At 38.0% G+C, this 19,778-nt stretch overlaps 4 protein-coding genes across 4 annotated transcripts; 3 read left to right on the forward strand and 1 right to left on the reverse strand.

The window, feature by feature from the left end:
• On the forward strand, window positions 1,688-10,286 carry LOC18793575 (disease resistance protein RPP8). Its single transcript, XM_020555732.1, has 4 exons — window positions 1,688-2,858; window positions 3,354-7,022; window positions 7,900-9,354; window positions 9,963-10,286. The coding sequence occupies exons 2-3, from the start codon at window positions 5,972-5,974 to the stop codon at window positions 9,330-9,332; spliced, it is 2,484 nt and encodes an 827-aa protein (XP_020411321.1). The 5' UTR covers window positions 1,688-2,858; window positions 3,354-5,971; the 3' UTR covers window positions 9,333-9,354; window positions 9,963-10,286.
• Window positions 1,808-5,127, forward strand: LOC18792757 (putative disease resistance protein At1g50180). The gene is made up of 4 exons (XM_020555066.1): window positions 1,808-2,858; window positions 3,354-3,987; window positions 4,050-4,184; window positions 4,359-5,127. The coding sequence occupies exons 1-4, from the start codon at window positions 1,808-1,810 to the stop codon at window positions 5,125-5,127; spliced, it is 2,589 nt and encodes an 862-aa protein (XP_020410655.1).
• Window positions 10,748-12,715, forward strand: LOC18793395. Its single transcript, XM_007222325.2, has 3 exons — window positions 10,748-11,311; window positions 11,553-11,705; window positions 11,903-12,715. The coding sequence occupies exons 1-3, from the start codon at window positions 10,876-10,878 to the stop codon at window positions 12,604-12,606; spliced, it is 1,293 nt and encodes a 430-aa protein (XP_007222387.1). The 5' UTR covers window positions 10,748-10,875; the 3' UTR covers window positions 12,607-12,715.
• Window positions 13,737-17,396, reverse strand: LOC18788886 (pentatricopeptide repeat-containing protein At4g33170). The gene is made up of 2 exons (XM_007224328.2): window positions 14,875-17,396; window positions 13,737-14,137 (listed from the first exon to the last, which is right to left on the reverse strand). The coding sequence occupies exon 1, from the start codon at window positions 16,825-16,827 to the stop codon at window positions 15,103-15,105; it is 1,725 nt and encodes a 574-aa protein (XP_007224390.2). The 5' UTR covers window positions 16,828-17,396; the 3' UTR covers window positions 13,737-14,137; window positions 14,875-15,102.

The following is a 19,778-nucleotide window of genomic DNA, read 5'->3' on the forward strand; positions in this document are numbered from 1 at the left end:
ATTGTATTGTAGATTCACAGGTGGATTGTAGATTCACGGGTGTTATCCACCCTTTCCCTATAAAAGGCTTCTCTCTTATGCAAAGAGAGACCATGATCTATGAGGAAGAGAATAGAGGGAAATGGAAAGAAACAAAGAGAGGAAAGAGAAGAGAGGAAAGAGAGAAGGGGAAAGAGAAAAGAGGAAAGAGAGAAAAGGAAAGAGACAAGAGGAAGAGAAGGAAGAAAGAGGAAAGAGAGAGCAGAGAGAAATTCTCCTAGAGAGAAAATTCAGTGAGCCACACATATTGTAAACACTAAAGTTGTAGCCCTATTATTTTATATAGTGAAAAAGTTACTACTGCTGCTCTCCGGGGACGTAGGCATAGCCGAACCTCGTTAAATACTGTGTCTCATCTACTTTATGTGCAGTTCAATATTCGCACATATTCCAGGTTATTTTATAACAAACATCAGTTTTTAGGCTTGTTGATGCCTATATGGTGTGGTGTAAAGTAAAATTTGGCATATTGTCCTTAAAATCAGCACTGGGCTGGAGCCCACTCACCCAAACGTGGATCCGCACGTGGTCATATTCTTCCTAACGTCCTCTATTCCAAATTCCTCTTCACGCCTCTTTTCCTATAATTAAAAACATATATATAAAGCTATGCTCAAATACATCCCACCTAATTAGGCATAACAAGATAAGAGCAATGCTATGCATACCACATTGTGTATACGGTACTACCCCTTTAATAGTGGAGCCTACTAATACAATGGGGCCCACCTCTATTAGAGAGGTGGTATATATGTAAATTTGGTATGGCTAGCATTTTTTGGCAAGATAATAAAGCATTCATCACACAGACATTTCACAATGGTTGCTAACTTGGGTTATAGTTCTGGTTAGCCGAAAGAAAAGAAAAGAAGGAATTCTTGAGTAAATTTTGTAGCGTAAAAATTTCAGCCCACCCCAATAATAATCCTTCCTCTGGTGAAAGATCATTGATTCACTTCAGCTTCAGCTGGTGAAGGATATTTCATAAAGTCCTTAAGTACTGGAATCTCCTAACAAAAACCACATGAAATGATTCTTGTATTATATATCTTCACATAATGGTACACATTAGAATTACCCATAGGAGACCATAGTTTCTATTATTATTATTATTATTTGTTAAATGTACTTGTTTTTTTAATTGCCTTTCCAAATGTTTCATATTACTTTATGATGGTTCATATTACTTCAAGATTGTTGCAGTAATTATAGATAGAAGTTGTCAAATTTATGGAGAGAAGTTTTTTTATATTTGGGAATCCAATAAATTTTCGTTTCCATGATGAATATAAAAGCAATTGTGCACATGGAAGTAGACAAATAGGATCTCTAGCATACTCAAAATGCGAAGAAAAGAGCAGGAAAGCAGAACCAAGCAACAAGCAAAGGATAGAATAAAAACAAGATAAACAATAGCAACCTGAAGAAAAAGCACAAACAAAGTGACGTTGCTGGAAAGAACACCGAATAATTTTATTTGAGTGATCTTACACCACCCAAGAATTTCTCTCGGATGAGAAAGAACTGCGGAACACAACTTGCATTGATTCGAGTTTCTTTTCTTTTCTGGCAAGGAAAAGAAAGATACGAAAATGACAAAGTGGTTTTGGCCAACTATATTAATCGTTTGGTTTAGTTTATTGGCCACATTTCATACATATAGACCAAAACAGTTGAGAGAAGATTTCATCGATCAATCTGCAGACTAAATCTGAAGGTTTAGTTGTTGTTTTCGTTTTAGCGAAAGAGAGAGTAAGCAGTAGAGAGCATGGCTGAGGCAGTTGTTTCATTTGTGCTCCAAAATGTCAGAGTCTTCACCACTCAGGAAGCCAAGTTCTTGTCTGGAGTCAGCCATCAAGTTGAGGGTGCACAAACTGAGCTACTAGTGATGAAGGGATTCCAGAAAAATTTGGATGCAAGACGAGGAGAAGATCCAACTGTCCAGCTTTGGGTTGCCCAAATTAGAGATGCTGCTTATGATTTGGAAGACGTTATTGAAACGTATGGCTTGAAAGTGGTTTCCAAGAAGAAAAGAGGTGTGAAGAATGTTCTCAAAAGATTTGCCTGCATCTTCAAGGAAGGGGTCGATCTTCACAGGATTGGGAAAGAAATTGAGAATATCACTGCCAAAATTTCTAAGTTGAGGTCAAGTTTGGAGAAGTATAACATAAAAGAAATAATAAGGGACAGAGACAGTAGTGACGGTGAATCTTCCTCGCAATTGCATCAGAGGTTAAGGCAAAGTTATTCTCATGCTGTTGAATGTGATGTTGTTGGGTTAGAGTCCAACGTTGAAGAATTGGTTATGCATTTAGTGAAAGATGAAAATCGTCATCGAGTTGTATCTATTTGGGGTATGGGCGGTTTAGGGAAGACCACCCTTGCAAGAAAGGTTTATCATGACAAAAAAGTAAGGCAGCATTTTCATAGTTTTGCTTGGTTCTGTGTATCTCAACGGTATCAAGTAAGAAATGTTTGGGAGGGAATTTTAATTGAACTCATTTCCGCTACCAAGGAACAAAGACAAGAAGTTAAGGACATGAGAGATGATGAAATAGCAACGAAGCTTTTCCGTGTTTTACAAGAAATGAAATGTTTGGTGATCCTTGATGACATATGGAGAATCGAGACATGGAATCTTTTGAAGGCTGCATTTCCAAATGTGGAAACAGAGAGCACAATATTGCTTACTACACGCAATCAAGCAGTAGCCACGCTCCCAAATAGAAATGCTTTTCTCCACAAACTCCAGCCACTGAATGAGAATGAGAGTTGGAACCTACTTGAGAAGAAAGCAATATCTGAAAGGGCTGATATCGGTATTTTCTCACTCTTACTCTTTTCTATTCCAGGTTCTTACTTATATAGCAAACCACATAGAAACCATTACATTGCATATGACACAACTTATAATTTTTTAATATCGTCGAACAATGTAGCAATTTTTGCATAAAAAATAGAAAAGAACATGTAGCAATTTTATTAACTGCCTTACTTGGGTCACACATTTGTTAGGTACCAAGATGGGAATTTATCTTATGCAATTGCAAATAATAATGAGGACAATGCTAGACAATTCAAAATTTTCTCCACCTTCTCTTCAATCCAACGAAATGCCATACATATTTTGTGTTGGTCTAGATTTAATTTTTAAATTTTTGAATTTGGCATGTATTAAAAAATCCAAACTTATAATAAGACAAAGGATATTAGTAAATTTGGGGATTTCACAATTTTAATTTTTAATCATTCGAGCAAAGGATACGCACGACAATTATGTATTTGATATATTTTTTTTCTTTCTTATTTATAAGATTTGGGAATGTTCACAAAGAAGAGAGAATTAGGAATGAAGATGCTCCGACATTGTAAAGGTTTGCCATTAGCCATCATTGTGCTTGCCGGAGTTCTAGCCAGAAAAAACACTATTAGAGAATGGGAGAGAGTGTATGAGAATGTTCATGAATACATAAGTAGAGGCATAGGTCATGAAGAAGAATATGAAGGTGTATCACAAGTGTTGGCATTGAGTTATGATGACCTACCGTATTACTTAAAACCATGTTTTTTATATTTAGGTCATTATCTTGAAGACTCTGAGTTTTTGGTGAGCAAATTGACTAAGTTATGGGTGGCAGAAGGTCTTATCTCCTTGAGAAAACAAAGACATGGTTTGGGGGAAACAATGGAGGATATAGCACGTGATTGTTTAAGTGAGTTGGTGGAAAGGTGTTTGGTTCAAGTGGGAACAAGTGGTTCAAGTGGGACAATTAAAGGTTGTCAAATCCATGATCTTGTACGAGATATGTGTTTGTTAAAGGCGAAAGAGGAAAGCTTTCTCCAGATTAACAATTCTTTGCAAGAAAATACTTCTTCTGTGGTAGCTGAGGCATCACAATTGGGGAAAATTCGAAGACTTGCAATTTACTTGGATGAGAAGACAGATAGGTTGGTTTCTTCAAGAGATGAAACAAACGGGCACGTAAGGTCTCTATTATACTTTTTGCCAGGAGGATGCCAAAAAGTGAAAAAGGATTGCTATCTCCGTTGAAGGATTTCAAAGTGCTTAGAGTTTTGAAGGTTGAAGGTCTTTATAATGTAGAAGTAGAGTTGCCAAATGAAATTGGAAATATGGTACACTTAAGGTTTCTAAGTGTGAAGGATAGCAAAATAAAAAAGTTTCCACCATCCCTAGGTAATTTAGTATGCTTGCAAACTCTTGATTATCGTGTTCACTTTGTGATAAGGCATATGCTCATCCCAAATGTGATAATGAAGATGAAACAATTAAGACATTTATATTTACCCTTGGATTACAGAGCAAAGAGTAACCTAGAGCTGTCTACCCTTGGCCATCTACAGACCTTATATAGCCTTGCAATTGAGTATTGTGATTTGAAAGATGTTGGTAGATTAACCAATCTTAGAAAACTGAGACTAATATTGTCAAGTTCTTTGCAAAATCTGGAGGAAATCTTAAAATCTACAGGCAGCACGCTTAACCGTATCCGGACTTTATTTGTGGACAACAAATTTCATTATAGAGGTGCGAAGCAAGCTGTGCAAATAGTATCAAGCTGTCGGGGTATATATAAATTGGCGTTGGTAGGGCCAATCGCAGAATTACCGAAAGAGCTCCCCAACTATCCAAACCTCACCAAGTTAGAATTGTGTAGTTGTGGTCTCAAGGAGGACCAAATGGGAATACTAGAGAAACTGCCAAACGTAACAATTTTGAAGCTTATTGAAATAGCTTTCCTTGGGAATACAAAGATACTGGTTTTCTCCAAAGGAGGCTTTCCTTCTCTTGAATTTCTTGATGTTTTTATTATGGGCGGAATAACAGAGTGGAGAGTAGAGGAAGGTGCCATGCCTCGTCTCTGTCGATTGGAAATCGAATATTGCTGGGGATTGAGGACACTTCCAGATGGGCTGAGATATCTTACTAATCTCAGGGAATTAACCGTCAGAGGGATGCGTAGAGAACTCCACCGTCGGATTGAGGAAGATGGAGATGATTTCTATAAAATTCAACATGTACCTTCCCTTGTAATTGGAGAACCGTGGGACCCAGCACCGATGCAGTGATAGCAAGGTGGGACGTTGTAGCTGAAATGAGAAGAATGATGAAAGAAAGAGGTTTGAAGAAGGCACCTGGGTGCAGCTGAATAAGCATTAATTCCAAGACTCATTGTTTCTATGTTGCTGATAAAGCACAATCCTTGTTCTAGTTCGATCTATCAGATGCTTGACTACCTTATCTTAGTGATGAAGGGAGCCTGCTATTCTGATGATTTTGAACATCCAGAATAGATCCTTTTTATATTGGGCTGGTACTACCATTTAGTGATATAATGATTGTTGTTAGTTGCTTACACAACTTTGTAATTTTTTTTTTCTTTATCAGATTCAGGTCTGCCTAATGTAAGTGATCTAATAGCCTCATCGGGCTTACATGCAACTGGTGTATACTACGTCCCTTTCACAATAGTTGATTATGTGATCTGCTTGTGAGTGGCAATTGTGACAAGCGTGTGTATAGTCAAACCTAGATAAGGTGGTTGAGCTTGCCATTTCCTATAGGCAAGGGGAACCAAGAATTTTTCAACGGGGTGGACTAGCTAAAGTTGTTAGCTTAAAATTTAATAATTATTTTTTTAGTACCTACAATTTCTCTAGTCTTTCTAAAAATAAAAGTAAATGCCAAAATTGAGGGAAGGTGGTCTTGCATTGGATGCTGTGGTCCAATGATAATTGAGGGAAGGTGGTCAGAAAGAAAACGCCAAAATTTGCTACTTCTTGTTGGGTGGAATTGGACAACACACATAGAAATTGCTCTACCGACAAAGAGATGTTCTCATCAATCAATCTAAAAACTGGATCTGGTTTACTTGTTTTCGTTTTGGCGAAAAGAGAGTAAGCAGTAGAGAGAATGGCTGAGGCAGTTGTTTCCGTCGTGCTCGAAAGTGTCAGAGACTTCACCATTCAGGAAGCCAAGTTCTTGTCTGGAGTCAGCCGTCAAGTTGAAGCTGCACAAACTGAGCTAGAATTCATGCAGGGATTCCTCAAAGATGCAGATGCAAGACAAGGACAAGATACAAGAGTCCAGATTTGTGTTGCCAAAATTAGAGATGCGGCTTATGATTTGGAAGATATTATTGAAACTTATGGCTTGAAAGTGGATTCCAAGAAGAAGAAAAGAGGCCTCAAGAATGTTCTCAAAAGATTTGCCTGCATCTTCAAGGAAGGGGTTGATGTTCACATGATTGCGGCAGAAATTGAGAATATCACTACCAAAATTTCTGCGTTGAGATCGAATTTGCAGAGTTATAACATAAAGGAAATAAGGGACAGGGACAGCGGTGGTGGTGAATCGTCCTTGCAATTGCATGAGAGGCTAAGGAGAAGTTATTCTCATGTTGTTGAACGTGATGTTGTTGGGTTAGAGTCCAACGTTGAAGAATTGGTTGTGCATTTGGTGAAAGATGAAAACCGTCATCAAGTTGTATCTGTTTGGGGTATGGGCGGTTTAGGGAAGACCACCCTTGCAAGAAAGGTTTATCATCACAAAAAAGTAAGGCAGCATTTCCTTAGTTTTGCTTGGGTCTGTATATCTCAACGTTTTCAAGTCAGAAATGTTTGGGAAAGAATTTTAATTGAACTCACTTCTGCTACCAAGGAACCAAAACAAGAAATTAAGGACATGACAGATGATGAAATAGCAAAGAAGCTTTTTTGTGTCATGGAAGAAATGAGATGTTTGGTGATTCTTGATGACATTTGGAGTATCGAGACATGGAATCTTTTGAAGGTTGCATTTCCAAACGTGGAAACAGAGAGCACAATATTGCTTACTACACGGAATCAAGCAGTAGCTTCGCTCCCAAATAGAAATGTTTTTCTCCACAAACTCCAGCCACTCAATGAGAATGAGAGTTGGGAACTACTTGTGAAGAAAGCAATACCTGCAAGGGCTGAAATCGGTATTTTCTCACCCTTCATATTTTCTTTTCCAGGTCCTTATTATATAGCAAGCCACATAGAAACCATTACATTGCATATGACACAACTTATGTAGTGTTTTTTCTTTTTTCAATCGTTGGGATTTTACAATTTTTTAATATTGTCGAACATGTAACAATTTTATTGACTGCCTTACGTGGTTACACTTTTTTGTTTTGTTTTTTTTGTTGTTGGGGTCACTCATTTGATAGGTAACAAGATGGATGGTAATTTATCTTATGCAATTGCAAATAATAATTAGGACAATGCTAGCTATTTCAAAATTTTGACCCAACCTTCTCTTCAATCCAACGATATCCCATTCGTTTTCTGTGTTGGTGCTGATTTAATTTTTAAATGTTCTCCATTTGGCATGTATTATAAAATCTAAACTTATAATAAGATAAAGCATATCAGTAAATTTTGGGATTTCACAATTTTAATTTTAAATCATTCAGGCAAGGAATATCCACTAAGACTGCTCATACTACAAGTACGTATTTGAATTTTTTTTTTTTCTTTCCTATTTTTCAGACTTAGGAATGTACATAAAGAAGAAAGACTTAGGTATGAAGATGCTTCAACATTGTAAAGGTTTGCCATTAGCTATTATTGTGCTTGCTGGAGTTCTAGCTAGAAAAAATTCCATTAGAGAATGGGTGAGAGTGTATGAGAATGTTCGTGAATACATAAATAGAGGCATCGGACATGAAGAAGAATACGAAGGTGTATCACGAGTGTTGGCATTGAGTTATGATGACCTACCGTATTACTTAAAACCATGTTTTTTATATTTAAGTTATTATCCTGAAGATTGTATTATTTCAGTAAGTACATTGACTAAGTTATGGGTGGCAGAAGGTCTTATCTTCTTAAGACAACAAGGTCATGGTTCGGAAAAAACAATGGAGGATATAGCACGTGATTGCTTAAGTGAGTTAGTGGAAAGGTGTTTGGTTCAAGTGGGAACAAGTGGTTCAACTGGGACAATTAAAGATTGTCGAATCCATGATCTTATACGAGACATGTGTTTGTTAAAGGCAAAAGATGAAAGCTTTCTCCAAATTAACTATTCTTTGCAAGAAAATACTTCGTCTGTGACAGCCCAGGCATCACAATTGGGGAAAATTCGAAGACTTGCAATTTACGTGGATGAGAAGGCAGATAGGTTGGTTTCTTCAAGAGATGAAACAAATGGGCACGTAAGGTCTCTATTATTCTTTGGCCTAAGAGAATGGAGGCCAAAAAGTGAAAAAGGATTACTATCTCCGTTGAAAGATTTTAAAGTGCTTAGAGTTTTGAAGGTTGAAGGTCTTCGGGCAAGAAGAGTAGAGTTGCCAAGTGAAATTGGAAATATGGTACACTTAAGGTTTCTAAGTGTGAGGAGGAGCGAAATAAAAACGTTTCCGTCATCCCTAGGTAATTTAGTATGCTTGCAAACTCTTGATTTTCGTGTTTCAAGTTATATTGACATGGTCATCCCAAATGTGATAAAGAAGATGAAACAATTAAGACATTTATATTTACCTTGGAATTACAGAGCAAAGGGTAAGCTAGAGCTGTCTACTCTTGGCCATTTACAGACCTTACATAACCTTTCAAGTGAGTATTGTGATTTGAAAGATGTTGGTAGATTAACCAATCTTAGAAAACTGAAAATAAGAGTGTTAGGCTCTTTGCAAAATCTGGAGGAAATCTTAAAATCTACAAGCAGCACGCTTAACCGTATCCGGTCTCTAATTGTGAAAAATGACACAAATAGCGGTGAAGAGCAAGCTATGCAAATAGTATCAAGTTGTCCGGGTATATACAAATTGACGTTGGATGGGCCAATCGCAGAATTACCGAAAGAGCTACACAACTATCCAAACCTCACAAAGTTAGTATTGTGGAGTTGTGGTCTCAAGGAGGACCAAATGGGAATACTAGAGAAGCTGCCAAACCTAACAAATTTGAAGCTTTTTGAAAAACCTTTCGAGGAGAATACAAAGATACTGGTTTTCTCCAGAGGAGGATTTCCTTCTCTTGAATTTCTTCATGTTTCTAGAATGGACCAAATAACAGAGCTGAGGGTAGAGAAAGGAGCCATGCCTCGTCTCTGTCAATTGTGCATCCAATTTTGCTCGGGATTGACTACACTTCCAGATGGGCTGAGATATCTTATTTATCTCAAGGAATTAACCATTAGATGGATGTGTAGAGAACTCCACCGTCGGATTGAGGAAGATGGAGAGGATTTCTATAAAATTCAACATGTACCTTGCCTTTTAATTGGAGAACCACTTGATTAACCACCGATGCAATGATAGCAAGGTAATTTTTTAATTTTTTAAAAAAGGGTGCATTTTAAAGTGAAATGGGTGGTTTGGTTTGTGTTTATTAGTTATAAATGAAGCAGCAAGAGAATATTAAAGTAGAAAAGCCAACAAAATATGGGCTCCCTTGTTTAGCTATGTTTTCTTTCTCCATTTTTATTGCTCTTTGCTTCTGCATGTGACTTGTGAGTGAGAAGCTTAAAAGCCAACAGGTTAAATTTCCTGATTTTGAGACCATTGATAATTCTTTCGCATTCCAAATTCCAAATATCTTATAATAATATTTCAAGTTCTGAATGAGAAGCTTAATCTAAAATTATTTGAATCCAGAAATTTTGAAGTTAATGAAGGGATTGATTTTGACCATTTTGTTAATGATAGATTTCTTCTTCAAGGCTTGTTAAGAGATTGGATGTTTTTTGGAAGTTAACATTTGAATATATGTTTATTGCATTTTGAGACATTTTTAATATATGTTCATGTGAAGACACTCTTGACTAGCATGAAATGAGTGTTTTTCTTTTCAAAATGTAGTACGATTTTATTACTATGTTCATATTGGAATGCAATTTTCACAAGCAAATTGCTGAATTTGTGTTATCGTAGCTGCAGATAGGACGTGACATTGAGAAAGTATCTCGAAGCTCTGCAACAGAGGGAGCATGTACCAGGCAGAACTTACAGAGAGAAGAAAGAAATGCTCTGTGAAAATCAAGAGGAGCAAAGATGTGGTCAAATTGTTCAAAGTTGGTTACAAGCTTTTGGGTCTAGTTATTACACAAATGAAATTTTTGTATTGTATTAAAATTTCCTTGATGAAACCTTGTATTTGTATTCCCCTTCCGTGTGTGTTTTCAATTGTAAATATTTTATCTTCGTGAGACATATATTTACGAAATCGATATACTATAATGGATGATTTTATCTTCGTTTATAAGTTTGTCATTAGCCCCTAAAATAGGACATGTAAAATAACTCAGATATTTCCCAGGCAGTGTTTTTAATGCTGCCCTCCCTCCACTAGGAAACATCTGCACCCCACCCAAGGAATTAGCAACAAACTCAGACCTAAAGTTCAAAATACCTGTCCCTTGACTGAACCACTCTAATAAGCAAATTTAAATCTCTATTAGGTTTTTACCCTGAATAATCTTCAAATCCACAGACCACTTTTTCTTTTTTCCAAACTTTATAATATTAAGTAATTTATTACACAAACACTACCAAAGTGCAATGAAGATTCGAACATAAGACCACTAATTTACAAGTTAAGATCCTTTTTCCCTTGACCAGACCTCATTGTGTGCTCGCTTCTTTGCAGACATTCAATCCTCATTCTCTTGTAAATTAGAATAACCTCTCTTGTGTTTTTAAAAAAGACCATACACAAAATGAATAATAAAAATAAAACAACACAAGTTGGGCCTTATGCAAACAAGTTGTCTATTAGCATAGCCGGAATGATGTGGCGCCGAGCTAGATCAGAGAGGGTCCAGGTTTAGGGTTTTACTTCCCGGGGATGATGTGGCGCCGAGCTAGATCGAGCGCGGGTGTCAACATCCGGAAGCTCTCTACCGCAGTACAACGTCGTATCGAGGACGAGGGCGACTGGTCCTACGCCTCGGAATGGTGGGGCACAGAATCTGAAGGCCACACCGTCCTCCGATCCACATCCGACAAAGGCAACGGCGTCGTTTCAGTCGTCGCCTACCCTTCGTCAAAACCCAGTGAACTCCACTGGGCATCAACGGAGAGATGGCTACAGAAAAGGTACGAAGAGATACATGGATGCCACGAACAGAACGACAGATTCAGAGTGCTCGGATATCAATGGCGCGCTCTTCGCTTCAATGATGACACTCGCCAAAGCACCGTCAAGGTTTTGGCTGCGTATCGGCAATCTGAACCTGGCGTTTTCGCCGTTATGCAGCAGCCGCATTGCTTGGCTGTTCCATGTAAGCAAACCCTTTTGGCCTCTGATGATTTGGTTTGGGTTTCTGTCCCAATTTAGTACCCAATTCAATTTCTATTTAGCTTTTGGTTACAATTCAATCACATTTGCATCACATCGCTTGGTGATTGATTGAACTTTATCTAGTATTTCAGTGTGTTTCAGTAATGATTGCATTACATTTGGTTACTTTCACTTTCAAATTGAATAATGTTTGGGCATGTTGTCGGGTTCTGTTTTTTCAGATCTTAAGAGTATGATATCAGCTGGGTTGGCTGCTATAGCATCTTGTGATTACAATCTCATGGATGCGGTGACTGGGAACGAAAGCATGCGTATTTTGTGCATTGGCCATGGTGGGGGAAGCTTGCCATTGTTTTTGGCTAGTATGATTCAAGGTAGGTTGCATTTCAAGTTGGGTTTTAATGGAGTTGGAAGTTGAAGGAATGAAGGATGTGCCATTTTTGTCTTTTATTTCTTTAACGCTGTTTCTTGGTTATTTCCAAATCCAATGTGTTGTCACACATCCTATCAGAAGTTTTGAACTGAATAGTTAGGTATTGAACCTAACCTAGAATGATCTGCTCCTTTTTAGGTGCTGTTGTTGACATAGTTGAAATCGACCCTCTTGTTATCTCGGCCTCAGTTAAAGCTATGGGGTTTCCAGCTTTCTCAGTTGTTACTCCATCGGGCAAGCGTGCTGTCTCAAAACCCGATACCATGGATGAGGTTCTGTGGAAAGGCATCCACGAGAGGCTGTTCCTCTATGAGTCCGATGCTGAGGAGTTCATTCTCAACAACACCAGCTTGTACGATATGATCTTCATTGATGCTTATGATGGCGAAGATATCTTCCCTCACAAGTTATGGGATCCACATTCCCCATTTTTAAAAGCTCTCAGCAATCGGCTTTGCCCTGAACATGGCACGGTTGTGGTGAACCTTCATTCGGACACTGAGATCTTGAACCCTGATGGCTCTGCTCCATCCGTTCTGCAGCAAACCTTGCCAATGGGAAAGTACGTCTCGGGGGTTTGCCGGGCATACAAGGACGTGGTAGTGGGTAATGGAAGTAGTTGTGGGGGAAAAGATTCTGGTTTGGGGTTTACTGTTTCAGTTCCTTGGGTGTGCAATACGTCTCTGGTTGTCTGCAGGGGCTTTAGGGTTAAGGGTGGGCATAGCAACAGAGATGTGATCATGAACACTCTCATATCCAAATCCTTTGAACTGGAAAATGTTCTCAACTTGCCATTCTCTTGTTTGCAATATATAAAGAGAGGTTTTATAGTTGTTGATTAATTTCATAACAAGTTTACTGAGGTTCTTCACAGTTTGACTGAGGTTCTTTGTTTGTCTTAGTCTCTTGGTTCAATGGCCATTTCCCATTAAGATTTACCTGTGGATCAAATTGATGATGTTTTATTTTGGGGTTAACCAATTTTAGCACAATTGATGACAAAAGCTTATATCACAACACGTGCAATCGTTGACTTAAGTTGATCGAGTCCCATGTAGACAGCGGGTGGAGAAACATCTTGGTGCTCCTTTTCTGTAGATGAAATCCTCAATGACCAATAAATCCTCAGGAAAAAAAATGAGGTGCACAAAAACTCAATTGGAAATAAGACATTTAAACGGAGACTTCTTTTGTCTGAGGAAAACATCAGTAGAAAATTAGAGCTGAAAATTTTATATCATGAGTTCACACTGATTGGAATGAACAGATCCTTGTCGTTACATATAACGAGGGATAACACCAATGGCCTCAGCTTCATCTACAAAGATCAGGCCACAGAGAGAGAATAGTCTGGAAAATCAAATCCTAAACTGATAAACTGATCGCCTAAATAAGTAACAAACAGAAGTCTAATTATAATAAAGTACATTCTTTTTCATTTCAAATGTATGGAATTGGGAAATACAAGGTTTTTTCCTATTTTTTTCAACAAAAATAAATAAATAAATAGTATAGCCGTTCGGCTATAATCCCTTTTTTTAATTTTTACAAATGAAATCGTACCGCCGCCCGGCTATACTCGGTTTTCTAATTTTTAAAAAGAAATAGAGTGATTTTTTCCCCTAATTTTTTACATAAGAGAAACAGTATAGCCGAGCGGCTAAACTTGGTTTTTAAATTTTTTTATACGAAATAGTATCGCCGAGCGGCTACACTGATCGCCGACCTTGTTTTAAATGTTTTGAAAGAGATATAGTATAGCCGCACGGCTATACGTGGTTTTTCGAAAAAGAAATAGTATAGCCGCCCGGCTATACTGGGTTTATTTATTTATTTTTTAAAACATTATAGCCGATCGTCTATACACGTTTTTATTTTTATTTTTGGAAAACAGTACAAGGTGCTTGCTATGAAAGGCAATTAGTAATTACAAACAAACCATGATGTGGCAATAAAAGAAGGCAGACCTAATTTGGAAACAGTAGTTCACTCAATTATGAGAACTGATCTAATGGTTACATCCCTGGTTACAAAAAAACTCATGCTGTTTCATGAACAAACAGGAAGATCATTATGTATCAGAGTAATTCATTCAAGTAAGAGTGCCAAACTAATGGCAACTAAAAGACACTTGATTTCCCGTAGAGCTTGGTTTACCATTTCTAGGGGGTCGTCTCTGGCTTGGAATTGTTATCTCTGACCCTTTCCTTTCTTTAAGAGAGTTCTCATCCTTCGACTTTTTGGTTTTTGTAGAATTTTCAGTAATATGGCATGGAACACTTTGTGTAGGTTTCCTAACCAAGTTATGATTCTTCAGAGCTGATGGTCGTTCTGCTTTGCTCCTGTTTTTATTTCCTATCACCGTATCATTTTCTGAAACAAAATAACCGAACACAAAGGTCAAGCCACAGAGAGAGAATTAGTCTGGAAAACCAATAATGACTCATGAGGACTAATAAACATTTTCCTACGGCATTAAAGTAGGGTTACAATCTACCACTTCCCTTAATACGTGTGCCAATCCTAAACTGATAGACTGATCACCTAAACAAATAGCAAACTGGATTATAATGATGCATATTCTTCCTCATTCAGTGCACAGAATATTGCATGAAACAATTTTCCGGACCCTACCATGTAAGTTTAATCACAGTTCTAGAGAGTACAGACCATTTGTATATTTTTGTAAGAAAGAGTTTTGTCAATACAGATATGAATGTTCATTTTCTGTCCTTCTCTTTTGTGTGCAATTTTCATGCTCAGTATTAGCAAAAAAAGGAATGACATAAAACAAAAAGATTTCTTTACTGACAACTGCAAATTTCAGAACAATCCTAAATATAAAAGGTATTATTACAAATGAATTCAAAGATACATATGAGACTGAGCAAGCAAACTTTTAGAGCTCAATTCTGTGATACAAATGCAAAACCCCATTAGTAGAACAAACACAATTTATCAAAACGCGTAGCAAAAAAATAGTTGCATGTGTCAATTGGCAAAACAGGCAGGTTCAAAAGTCCTATTACTCAATACTCCATGAATAACAATAAACCAGGACTGAAATAGATTAAACTTTCAAACTAGGAAATTCAGGATTTAAGGAAAACCTGGAAAAACAAAAATTAATTGATGGCATGACGATCATCTTGGTCTTCTTGTTGCCTGGCCTTCACCTTCAGGTACACAGTACACTTCAAGATTCCAAAGAGAAACAAGAAAATCCAATTTCAGAATCATTTTATTTCTACTTTCTATTAAGATAATCCAAAAGAATAACCCAAACCCATTTCTTTTTTCCTCTTCTTCTCCTCTTCTGTTCAACTATATTAAACAATCTACCATATATCTCCACAAGTACAACTACCATTAACAAATCTATGGTATCTGTTTACATCTCTCACAATGATCTCCCTCTCCAATACTCTACAGATATACTTGAATGCCTCATGGCAATCCCGGCATATCCTCAAATTCTTCACAATCCTTATTGACTTGCCTGGTGGTGCCGCACCACTCACCACTGCAAATGCTACTGCCAACTTCTCACTGTGATACCAAAGGGCTTCCTTTTTCTCCCATTCCCCTACTTCATGCAATATCTCATCCCAAACCGGCACATATCCTAATTTTCCTATCTCCTCCATCAACTCTACCAATTTAGCATAGATCTCATTCATTCTTTCATGCCTTCTGTCCCGGGCGAAAAAGACATGAATTTTCCCCCGTACCTCGATCCAACTCCTTCCACCTTCCTTTTGTACCCTCCTATCTTTCATCATCTTCCTCACTTCTGCAACTTCATCCCACCTTCCAGCGTTTGATAACACATTTGCAGCAATTACATAAGCAGAGTCATCATGTGGGTCAATTTCCAATAACCGTTTAGCCATGGACCTAGCGAAATCAGGTGCTTTATGATACGCTGAACTTGATAGCAATGATCGCCACACTGCAGCGTCTGGTATCAACGGCATTGTCAGTGCAGCCCTTTCAGCCTCTTCCAATTGACCAGCTCTTCCCATTGCACCAACCAAACACGTATAATGCTCGATAGCTGGTTCCAACCCATAATCTACCTTCATCCGGGTCAGCCACCAATCGGTCTCAGAAACCAAACCTGCATTGCAAAATGACGTTAAAATTGCCAAAAAACTATATTCATCCGGCACAAGACCCCGAGCTTCCATTGCATTGAAAACCTCAAGCATCAATTTCGTATCCCCCAGTTGTGCATATCCAGCCAGCATCACATTCCACCCCACAATGTTCATGCTTGACAAGTTCTCATCAAAAACCTGTCTAGCATCAGACACAAGCCCAGCTTTCCCATACGAATCAATCAAAGCCGTCCCCACAATAACATTTCCATCAAGTCCCGTAACTATAGCATGAGAATGTATGATCCTACATTGCTCCAACACAGCAAGCTCCTTTGCAGCACGAAGTGCGCCGGAAACACTATACATAGTAGACCCAATATCAGAACATTTCATGTCAGCAAAAGTGGACAACGCCTCAACGGGTCTCGAGTTCTGCGCCAACCCAACAATCACCGCTGCATAACAAACCTCGTCTTTGTGGGGAATTTCATCGAGCATCTTGCGGGCTTCAATGGGTAAGCGACATTTGGAGTAGAAATGAATGAGGGCAGACCCAGAAAAGGGCTGCGCCGAGACGCCGAGCTTGAGAGAGAGGGAGTGGAGGGCAAGGCCGAAGGAGAGAGAAGGAAGAGAAGCGCAGGTTTTGAAGAGGGAAGCGAAGGTGCGCTGGTTGGGGAAAGTGGGGTGGCGGAGCATGGAAACAAAGTGTTGGAGGGCGAAGAGGGTGTTGCAGTGGGCCGAGATCACGGCCGTCCATGAGACTACATTGGGAGAAGAGATTTGGTGAAAGAGGCGGAGAGAGTAGGAGAGGAGATTGGACTTGGAGTAGAGAGTGATGAGGTTGTTGCGGAGGGAACGGTCGATGTTGGCGACGGTGATGGCTCGGGCGTGGAGGATGCGAGGGTCTGCGTTGGGTGGTTGCGGTGGAGGACGGGGTGGTTGTATTGAGACTTGGTTCATTTTGGAGAGGAGGAGCTTGTTGGACACTCGAAGACTTGCAGTTTGGGGTTTTTGGAGGGGTTTAGCTTTGCATGCTGAATGCACGTGAGTTCTCTTATATTTTCATGTATTTATTTAAGAATAAAAGTCACTTGCCAACACTATTGAAAGAAACTCTCATGCAAAGTTGCAAACTATCCCGTTAATAACACGATGACACGTGAAAAAAATAAGCCGACGCATCATTGTGTTACTGGCCGAGAATAGCAAAATTATAAGATTTTTTTTTGTTTTTGTTTTTGTTTTTGTTTTGTGGAGAAGGGTCTTGGGAGACTCAGGTTGAAATCCATATGACACCAGTGTGTGAGAAAAATTCTCCCTCATATAACTTGTATTTTAAAAAGAAGTCACTTTTAGTTCCATTAATTTGTTGATTTTTTTACTTTAGTTCTAGTAGTTTTAGTTTTGATAATTTAACCCTTGTAATTTAATTCTATCACAATTCAAGGACATATAATTTCCATCTAATTCTATCCAAAATTTCGTCCAAAATACCCTCCACGACTTAAGAATGAACTGTAAAATTACGAAAATTGAAACTACAAGACTGAAAGTGAAAAAAAAAAATCCGGTAAACGTCACATTTTGACTTTATATGATTCATTTTTTATGAGCTAATTTTGTTGTAAATTATGTGGCTGCCCACAAAATCTCCAAAATTCGGAGACTTGCGGCAAGACTTCATATATGCACTGGTAGTCCACTGCATTGTTTTATTTTTGCAGCACAACTTGCAGGCCGGCTTGGTCAACATTTTTGCATCTTTGCCCAAATTGCAGAGGGGAATGCCAGATGGGTTAGTAAATTGCCAAAGCTGCCACAAACAGAGCTGCTTAGTCTTCAATGGCTGCTTCTACCTCCACCACTCTTCCTCCTCCTCCAAAGAAATATGACGTTTTCCTGAGCTTCAGAGGGGAGGACACCCGCACAAATTTTACAGACCATTATTTATACACAGCTTTAGACCAAAAAGGGATCTTCTTTTTTTTCCTTTCTTTTTTGTGGCTGAATTTTGTATTCAAAACTTCCCATTTGACATTCTAAGATTCTTGCGAGTTACAAAATTGTCATAACGATCTTGAAGAAGAGCATTATAGAGTAAAAGGAAAACTATAAACTGGACAAATAGTAACTAGTGTGAAGGCTAGCTAGCCACCAAAGGGGCAAAGATGAGAGAAGATGCATGCATGGAAGATATGTATGTGGGACACATCACCCATGTCTGACCTGTCATTGCACACCAAAATGACCTGTTGACAGCATGGAATGAGACTTTTCAGTTGTCCACTGGTTATTGGCTTTTTCCCCTTTTTTATTCTTTTAATTTTCTACTGCATATATATTTGTCTGAGCAGCTACAAACCAATAATGAGTTTGAATGAACTTCCAAGCCCATTCAAGATTAATCACATTCCAATCTGGACCAAAGTTAAACAATATGCATGCCAAGATATCAGAATATTAGGGCATCTCAAATCTTAGAATTTAGATGATCTTATAGGATCACTTTATCCGTGAGACTATTATAATTCATGTATGTAACGATATGGACAAAAATTATATGAAGAAAACAAATGGGTTTCAAATGATTCTTTATATATAGACATTTCAAATCCATACGTACCACATTTAGCTATTTCAATATTTTCAACCAAATGTTTTTTAATTTTCGTAGCAAATTTAACCTTGTTGTCATATCCAACTACTTTTTTCTTCTTTTCGAACTCCTCTATTCCAAAGTATGATTAGACGGCTTTCATACGTAAATAGGTTTCAACTGATTAAGACGTATGGTTCCTACTAAAATTTTAAATTAAGTTATAGGAGCTATGGCTTCACTTTAAATTTATATGAACAGAATCCTGCAAATAACTTTGATTTTTTTCTTCTTCTTTTTCTCATGAATTTCCTTTTTTCGTGTTGCTGAAGTTAGAAGTTGAAGATTTGCTGTGACATCATAGAAACTTTTTATCTTTTTCCCTCTTGAGTTGTTGGTGAAGTAAAAAAGATGGAAACAAATCTTAAACTGCAAGCCAGCTTTTACCACAAAATTATTAGGTTAGCAATTTCATCAGCATCCAAAATCTAAAACAACTCATCCAAGATTTCCCACTGAATAAGAGAGTACGAAATTGTAGGGCCTAATCCTCATTGGGGCCCTTTTATTTTTATTTTTATAAATTTAACTCACTACTGAAAATGAGAGTATCTTCTAATGTAACATCGTTCTTGATTCAACTTTTCTTTAGTATCCTTTGGGTCTTGGCTTTTTTCCTTTTTTTTTGCCCTCCTTCATTGCCAAATGTACAGATATAGGATAGCTTCATAATTTCCTCACTAATGAATGTCTATCAAACTAGAATGGCAGACAACAAGGACAATGACACTTTGATAGTTTCATCCAAAAAGAAAGGTCGGTGGCTTATAGCACTTTAAGTTTCAACTAGAATTATGAGGACTTATAGCTCAAGTGACAAAATATCAGGGTGTACAACAGCCACCAACGCCATCCTGTATGACCCATTTGAAGTCGGCAGTATTACCAATTTTTTTTCTGAGCCATGCCAAATACAACACGTATCACATTGTATACCATCTTTCTAATAAATGTCCCACAAAGATGCGGAACCCATTATACAAGTTCATCTTAGAGATGTGGTATAAAAAGATAGTCTACCCAACATATTACTCTATTGGATAAGGGTAAAGCTATGCCATTTACTTTTACCCTGTAAAGATTGGAATTTCAACTCTTGCCTCTCCTACCAATAAGAAAAATTCTGAACTACAAACAAATTTCTCTGGTTTCGAAAAATTGGCATTTCAAAAAGCGTTATAGTTTTTTTTTTTCTTCTGGGCCATGACTTTCAAACAAACCTACTTCTAACCTTGAAATTTTTTAGCAATGTCGC

This window comes from Prunus persica, chromosome G1 (genome assembly GCF_000346465.2).
Source record: "Prunus persica cultivar Lovell chromosome G1, Prunus_persica_NCBIv2, whole genome shotgun sequence".
Classification (NCBI taxonomy): Eukaryota; Viridiplantae; Streptophyta; class Magnoliopsida; order Rosales; family Rosaceae; genus Prunus; species Prunus persica.

Coding starts and splice junctions, on each gene's coding strand:
- LOC18788886 (XM_007224328.2), bottom strand. CDS start 16,827: ATGAACCAAGTCTCAATACAACCACCCCGTCCTCCACCGCAACCACCC.
- LOC18793395 (XM_007222325.2), top strand. CDS start 10,876: ATGATGTGGCGCCGAGCTAGATCGAGCGCGGGTGTCAACATCCGGAAG. Junction 11,312..11,552: donor GCATTGCTTGGCTGTTCCAT/GTAAGCAAACCC, acceptor CTGTTTTTTCAG/ATCTTAAGAGTATGATATCA. Junction 11,706..11,902: donor TTTGGCTAGTATGATTCAAG/GTAGGTTGCATT, acceptor GCTCCTTTTTAG/GTGCTGTTGTTGACATAGTT.
- LOC18793575 (XM_020555732.1), top strand. CDS start 5,972: ATGGCTGAGGCAGTTGTTTCCGTCGTGCTCGAAAGTGTCAGAGACTTC. Junction 7,023..7,899: donor ACCTGCAAGGGCTGAAATCG/GTATTTTCTCAC, acceptor TATGGGTGGCAG/AAGGTCTTATCTTCTTAAGA.
- LOC18792757 (XM_020555066.1), top strand. CDS start 1,808: ATGGCTGAGGCAGTTGTTTCATTTGTGCTCCAAAATGTCAGAGTCTTC. Junction 2,859..3,353: donor ATCTGAAAGGGCTGATATCG/GTATTTTCTCAC, acceptor CTTATTTATAAG/ATTTGGGAATGTTCACAAAG. Junction 3,988..4,049: donor TTGGATGAGAAGACAGATAG/GTTGGTTTCTTC, acceptor ACTTTTTGCCAG/GAGGATGCCAAAAAGTGAAA.